Source organism: Pyxicephalus adspersus, chromosome 2, assembly GCF_032062135.1.
Source record: "Pyxicephalus adspersus chromosome 2, UCB_Pads_2.0, whole genome shotgun sequence".
NCBI classification, from domain to species: domain Eukaryota; kingdom Metazoa; phylum Chordata; class Amphibia; order Anura; family Pyxicephalidae; genus Pyxicephalus; species Pyxicephalus adspersus.
This window is the reverse complement of record NC_092859.1, coordinates 84,570,284-84,577,237: the sequence shown is the minus strand read 5'-3', so window position 1 is coordinate 84,577,237 and position 6,954 is coordinate 84,570,284. Positions and strand designations below refer to the sequence as shown.

The window sequence follows — 6,954 nt, the reverse complement described above, 5'->3', positions numbered from 1 at the left end:
GGGAAGCGAGTCTTGTGTAAACCTCAACAATAGGGTGAGGGAACAATCCAGAGAGCCTTTTACTGCATCTGCAAGAGGAAGGTACAAGCATCTTGAAAAGAAATGGATTATACCAGCCTCAGTAATTGGCTGTTCCTCCGACCATTAGAGAAATATTAAATGCTATTCTTTTCATGCTTTAGCTAATTCAGATGCACCAATGAAACGTTTCCCAGTTGTTTATTATTTAGCAATTTACACAGCACCTGGCTCTAAATCGATCTGCACTGTTTCTCCGACCTGCACATTACACACGCGGGTCACTTGGCCATCCTCGTTGTGTGTACATTTCCAATATCCCTGCATATATGTAACCTCTTTTTATTGCGTTTCTACATAGCCAAGCCGAAAGCACAAAAGGTAATAAGAAAGAAAAAGGGAGCAATAAAGAGAATAAAACCCCAGAGCAGAGCAAGGAAATGACAGACTTAAAATAAACCACACATCAAACATGGTGCTAGAGTCAGCAGCACTGTACGTTTTTTACATAACAGCACTTTAATGTTTATAGCCCTGGCTATTTTTACACAGCTGCCAGAAACAGATGAACACCAGGCAACACATACGATGAACCTCTATAAGCAAACCATCTGTTAATAATATAAATTAATACGTTTCTTGATCAGTTAAACAGGACAACAACAAAACCTTGTAAAGTCTTGGTTTTCACACATCAAGGCATTTTACAATGTGGATTCATTTAACACTTTAATATTATTTATATTAAAAAACTTGCTGAGGTAAAAAAATGTAAAGAATGTATAAATAACCACATTTACTTGATCTTGGCGGTAGTCAAAGGTTTATAGTAAAACTGGGAAACATCTTTGAATTGAAAAAAAAAAAAAAAGTACTGGGTACACACTGGGTAATTGGCGTTGCTTTTCCTATGGATTCTGAAATAAACCTCTAGAGGGCAGTAGTGTAAGTACAATGTCCAACATAAACAAAATACAAAGAAATCATCCTTATGACCAATACTCCTTCACGTGTCACTATGCAGAAAAGTCTTCTCAAGAGTTTCAATAAACTTCCGTTGCAGTTTTAATTTAAACTGCCTGTACCATTCTAGAATTTTTTTTCTCCTCTGGATTTTCTCTTGTAAACTCATGTTCTTTTCTTTATTTATAATAGCGGGAAGCTCTTTCCAAGACTTGAGGAAAACAAATGGCGCTCCAAACGACTTTAATAACCACAAAGGACCATTATTGTGCACAGAAGAGTTTCCGCAGGTCCCTGGTGTCATCACATCTTCTACAACGGGAACAGAGCCGTAAGAGCAAGCCTCATAAATTCTATAGCACTCTGTGTTTATTCCTACTGGGCTTAACGTAAGGTCACTCTGCAGCAGGGCATCGTTGTAACTTTTAAAACTCTCATTTGTCTCTTGTGGTTGCCACCTGTTACAAGAAACACAAATACATATGATTCCTTATACTCAAAAAATGCATGTAATAAATTCACTGCTGACAGCAGACAAACCAATGTATTCTGAGAACTAATTTACAGATCGTGTTTACTAAAAGCATCTTTCCCTTTAAAAGCATATTTGCTCTCACTTATTAAGAGCGGAACTACTAGGAGTACACAAAAGACCATATATTTAGTAGTCTTCAGTTCTTCAGCCTATAACCGAATCAAATGATGTCAGGAAAGACCTAAGCCACACACGCTAGCTAACAGTCACCCAAGATGAACGATTAGGATCAACAAAAATCTAGCAATGTGCAGCAGTCCTCCAACATTGCCTAGTGATCTGCTATGACCAACTGACCAATGTCATTTCCTATGGATATGGATTTGTAGGGGCACTAATTCTTGTTCTACCTCCTCCCCTGTCCAATGGACTGAACATAACTCTGTGTACATCACTCAATCATTTTAGTGTCAATCATGAAAGATGATTTCAGCCCAGCAGCAACATAAATTTCAGCTTTAAGGTGATTGGAAGCTGAAAAAGATGTAATTTAATTTACTATGTACTTTGTGATTTTAAGTGTACAATTTTGTCATAGGCTGAGATGAATTAATTCCCATGCATGTAAAGGAGTTCATTCATACAAAATAGTCACACAAAATCCAGAACCTGGAAATAGACCAGCAGGAAAACTCAGGAAGTTGCTGGTTGAAAAGCTTACAGGCAGTGCATCGCTGGAGAATAAAGGAGACTTGATTTGATCATATTACACTTTATTATAAATTACACATTTTTATAACCCTGCCACAAAAAGGCTTACAATAACTAAACAGTTCATTGTACCAACCAATAGAATAGTAGTTTGTTCGATGTAAAGTGCTTGTTTTTTGGACAAATTTATTTATAGTGAAAAGAACAAAAACTAGAGTTAGATGAATGTACTGTAATGTACGTTAAAGTAGACATGTGTAAATTTACTGATGAGAGCAGTTTAAAATGTTGCTAAAATCATCAGGAAATAGGAATGCACAGACTGTGTGCCTTAATAACTGTCTGAAAAAGTCTGCTGGTTCCCTAATGTAGGTGTTCTTTAAATTTAAGGTTAACTGTGCAGGGCTGAAAATACTGCTTGATTTCAATGCACAGGCAGAGTGCAAAGGAAAACTGGATATTACTGGATATTTGGCAGGATTAACATTTTGCTCTTATTGACAGAAATAAGTTTGTTGTTATGGTTTACATGCTCTTTAGAATGGGTAACATCTATAAAGTAACAATACTGACAGCAATCTACAATTTGCAGACTGTACACTAGTAAAGTATAGGACAACTTACTGGTTTCTAGTTGAGATCCAACACAACTGATCAAGTCCCTCCTTCCTTATAACCTCCATAAGAATCTCCCTGGATGAGTTGTCGTATACAGTTCCCAGAAAGTTGCACAGGTATGGCCGGGAATCATGAACCAATGACCAAGTGGGATCAACAACTGGAAAATTTCGATAACTGTTGAGGTGATTTAAAGTTGTTAGACAACATCAGAACTCACATATAAAAACCTATAAATAAAAGAGTATACTGCCAAGTCATTTATATTTACCTATTCTTATGTCTAGCATTGGTTATATTCTTAATATTTAAAAGCTTGTGTCTAAATTAGGATGCCAAAAAGATGCTTCAGTAAACTCAAGTCCTGGAGCAGTGTGCGCCTTCAACACACTTTACATTATGTGAAGAGATGTGTGCCTAGCCTTGTGTATGAAGTATGAGATAGGGATTACATCAAAAAAATAACCTACTTTTGTCTTTATGCTATGCTCCAATAAGCAGCTGGTGTATGCGCTACATACCATCTCCAGAAATAGGTGATTTTGTCAGTTTATACTGCACCTATTGTAATTTTATTTTATATATATGCAGATGAGCCAATTTGTGAAAAAGAATAAACTTTATACTTACGTAGCAACCCCTAGAGGCCACTGAAAAACACTTTCTTCATTAATCCAAGGGCTGTCATAGACAAGGAACAGAAGTTCCACAAAGCCTCCATTCTCCTTTAAATATGGAAGAATCCAGTCATTATTGCACTGTTCATTCCCCAGCATGACAACAGCGACATGGTGCAGTTTGTGATTTTTAACCAATGTCTGAGCATATTGCAACCACTGAGTAGCAAAAGATATCTTTACTTCCTCTCTGCCATTCAGAACAAGAACAACATTCACTGTTTCCACGGAGAAATATCCAGGAGCAACAGCAGACCCAGTGATAAAGCTATGGAAAAAAAAAGTGCAAAATTATTGTTTTGCATTTAAATGTGATTTAAATCACAAATAGGAGCTCCTAGTTTCATTAGAAATTGGAATCGTATTCATATTACCTGCTAAACTGCATACACAGGTATCTTCAATAGGCAAAATTCTGACACCTCCCAGCAAGATCCACCCAACAGTTGGACCACCCAATTCTTTGACTTTTTTTGCCCATTTAATAACTTCCCAATCACAGTTTGGGGACAGCAGGAAGCTGCCATCATTTTTATATTAGGAAAGCTCTGAGCACCCATATTTTATTTGTGTAGCCAATATGCTTAGAAAACTGTCAGATGTGACTAACAGATTTGTTGTAAAAGGAAATCATAAAAAATTGCACTTTAAATAATGTTTCATAAAAATGAATAGTGTTGACATAATTAATTTACCTGAATTCTGTTTTTCCTGTTCTCAGTTTGCCTTCCCTCCACTGAGCATTGACATCAGAAGGCTCCAGTTGCCCTTCAAAAACATGCTGCCACAGGTAGTGTCCTACAGAAAATAAAATACATCGTAAATAGATATTGTATAACACTGTATACTCTGCCATACTAATATGTTGCAGTGGAAATTTCAACATAAACTACCGGCAGTAGCAGAGCAATAAACATGCCAGGTTTAATACATTTCTCCTGCCAGTGTCACCAAGGTGTCAAAATATACCAACTTTTATGTTTTCACCCTGTCTCAAAAACTATTACTTGAGACTTTCCATTTTGGATTTAATTTCCCTTTTTTACCCAGAACATATATAGCTTGTCTTCATATCTCACTATCTTCCAGGTATGAGCAAGCATCTGACATATGTAATTAGTGTTTTGCCAATCAGTATTATCATACAGGAAGCTCTGTGTAAGATACAACCATGGCAACTTCTACAAAGGACCTTGTTTCACGCACAGTGGCTGAAGTACACTGCAAAGGAGGAAAATAAGGGTATGTATATATATATATATATATATATATATATATATGCCTTCCATATGCAAAGAGCCACACCAATATTACCCTATGCAAATATTGAGTTTCAACATAACCTCCTAATTTGTGGTATCACAAGGTTTGCACTCTGGCCTTTGCAGTGGCAGGTCCCAGGTTCAAATCCTGACCAGGCACAATATCTGCAGGTTCTCCCTGTGTTTGTGTGGGTTTACTTTGGTTTCTTCCCACATTCCAAAATCATGCAGTTAGGTTGTCTTTCCCCAAAATTAATCTTGGACTGTAATAAATACATATGACTATGGCAGGGCTCAGATTGTGAGCATCTTTGACAGCTAGTGACATGACTATGGACTTTGTACAGCTCTGTGTAATATGTTGGCGCTATATAAATACTGTGTAGTAATAATAATATTTTGTTGTTGATTTCACCCACCAATAGCAGCCTTGCTCCAGATTTGTACTTGTAGCTTAGCAGGTTCTTGTTGGGATTCATGCTTTAATAAGTTTTTCCATTTATCGCTTACTTTCTGCACTTGGGGAGCTTTGTTGATCTTTTCACTTTCCTCCCAAGGATTCCAAAGTTCATTATTCAAGTAGATGGAGCCTACAATTGACAGAAATTATATTTGCTTAACAGTACATTTGAAGACCTTCACTGAATTATAAACAGTACTTTTCAGAAGCATCCTCTCTTCTTTTGCTGTCATGTATTGTATTTATGCAGAGCTTGGTATAGCTGGTATCCCAGTGTATCTCATAGTGATCACACCCTAATACCGGAACCTCACATGTTCTCTGGTCATTGCATCAAGAAGAAAGTCATAGGTTTTGATAAAATACAGATAGTCTATAGGCAACTAAAAGGGTGAAAGGTTTATAGGATAAAACAAATAAACTAGAGGGACCTAAAGCTAAACTTCTAGAAAGCTCTTCTGAGCCGTCTGATATCCTGGTTAGTGGGTGGCACCTCGGTGATCTCCTATCCCATTCAGGGCTGCTGGGGGAATTACATCAAATATCTATGATCGACCAGAGAGCCAGGGGATTAGTTGCTGATAAGTAAAGAAAGCCTGCTGGAGTGAGCAAAACAATGAAATATTTCACATTATTCATCATCATCTAGGTTAAAAGAGCAGTAGAGAGGGGGTCCATTGCATGGGTTCAGACCGCTCATCCCCTGGGTTTATTATTAAAGAGGATTTATATAGCGCCAACATATTAAACAGCGCTGTACATTAAATAGGGGTAGTAAATGTCAGACAGTGACACAGGAGGAGGAGAGGACCCTGACCCGAAAAGCTTACAATCTAGGGGGTGGCACAATGTACAATCTTCATTGGAAAAAAGGGAACAAAATTGAAACCATTAAATATGTTATAGTTCCTCAGACAATCCTAATTTTCTATCCTCATCCCCCTTTTATTTCTATTTCAACATATTGCAATATTTGTTTTTAATGTTCTCAGATACTTCCTTCATTTAATACATCTGTTTGTATCTTCGTTAATTGAAAATTAGATAAAAATGGTAAATATTATTATTAATTAGGATCAGAAGAATGATTACTAGGAAGATGGGGATAGAAGGAAGGTGTAAAACTTTTACTAAATGGATATTTGATGCTGTGATTTGACAGTTGTACATCAACTACTGGGAGAAACGCTGCTCTTCCTATTTTATCACATTACATTGTATTCAGCCCTTTATTGTATATATATGAGAGTGGTGTCAGTGGGATAGGAGCAGACTTCATGTATTGCAGGGCCCCAGTCATGGTGCTGCAGAGGTCCTGAGGCTGCACACCTACCTCTGCTGTCCTCCTTCCTGCTCACCACTCTGTGTACCCGGGACACCTGAGGAGATTTGAAGAAGACATTATAGGCGGCATAGAAGGAGAAGGCGCAGTACAGGACCAGCAGGCTATAACACAACCTCTTACGGGTGATTCTCATGCTGCCTCATAACACTCCATCACCTCCTCCTCAGTCTGCAGTGACGTCACGCTCCCTAAAAGCAACATGTAACGAGAGCTCTGATTGGCTGTGAGGCTTAGCTGGGCGGAGCTCCTAGCTGCACTTCCTGTGATGGAATACACTGGGGTGACAGTGTGCATGGTGCTGCTGTGTTGTCAGATGGGTGGATGTCTGGGGGGTTTCCTTACAAATCAATGGGTAATAAAATCCAAGAAACATTCTGTGCTGGAGAATCAGCCCCTGTCATGTAAAACACATACACGTGGAAGAT

The 6,954-nt window shown here is 38.0% G+C and overlaps 1 protein-coding gene across 1 annotated transcript; it reads right to left on the bottom strand.

The window, feature by feature from the left end:
* Window positions 1–497: 497 nt before the first annotated feature.
* On the bottom strand, window positions 498–6,704 carry RXYLT1 (ribitol xylosyltransferase 1). Its single transcript, XM_072401283.1, has 6 exons — window positions 6,518–6,704; window positions 5,144–5,314; window positions 4,158–4,260; window positions 3,416–3,730; window positions 2,792–2,962; window positions 498–1,439 (listed from the first exon to the last, which is right to left on the bottom strand). Exons 1-6 carry the CDS (start codon window positions 6,660–6,662, stop codon window positions 1,025–1,027), a joined length of 1,320 nt encoding a protein of 439 aa, XP_072257384.1. The 5' UTR covers window positions 6,663–6,704; the 3' UTR covers window positions 498–1,024.
* Window positions 6,705–6,954: the final 250 nt, after the last annotated feature.

Bases quoted from the DNA above. Each gene is read 5' to 3' on its own strand.
- RXYLT1 (XM_072401283.1), bottom strand. From the start codon at position 6,662: ATGAGAATCACCCGTAAGAGGTTGTGTTATAGCCTGCTGGTCCTGTAC. The intron at 5,315-6,517 runs GTAGGTGTGCAG...TGTCAATTGTAG, and splicing joins CAGGAAGGAGGACAGCAGAG to GCTCCATCTACTTGAATAAT. The intron at 1,440-2,791 runs GTAAGTTGTCCT...TTCTTGTAACAG, and splicing joins TGGATCTCAACTAGAAACCA to GTGGCAACCACAAGAGACAA.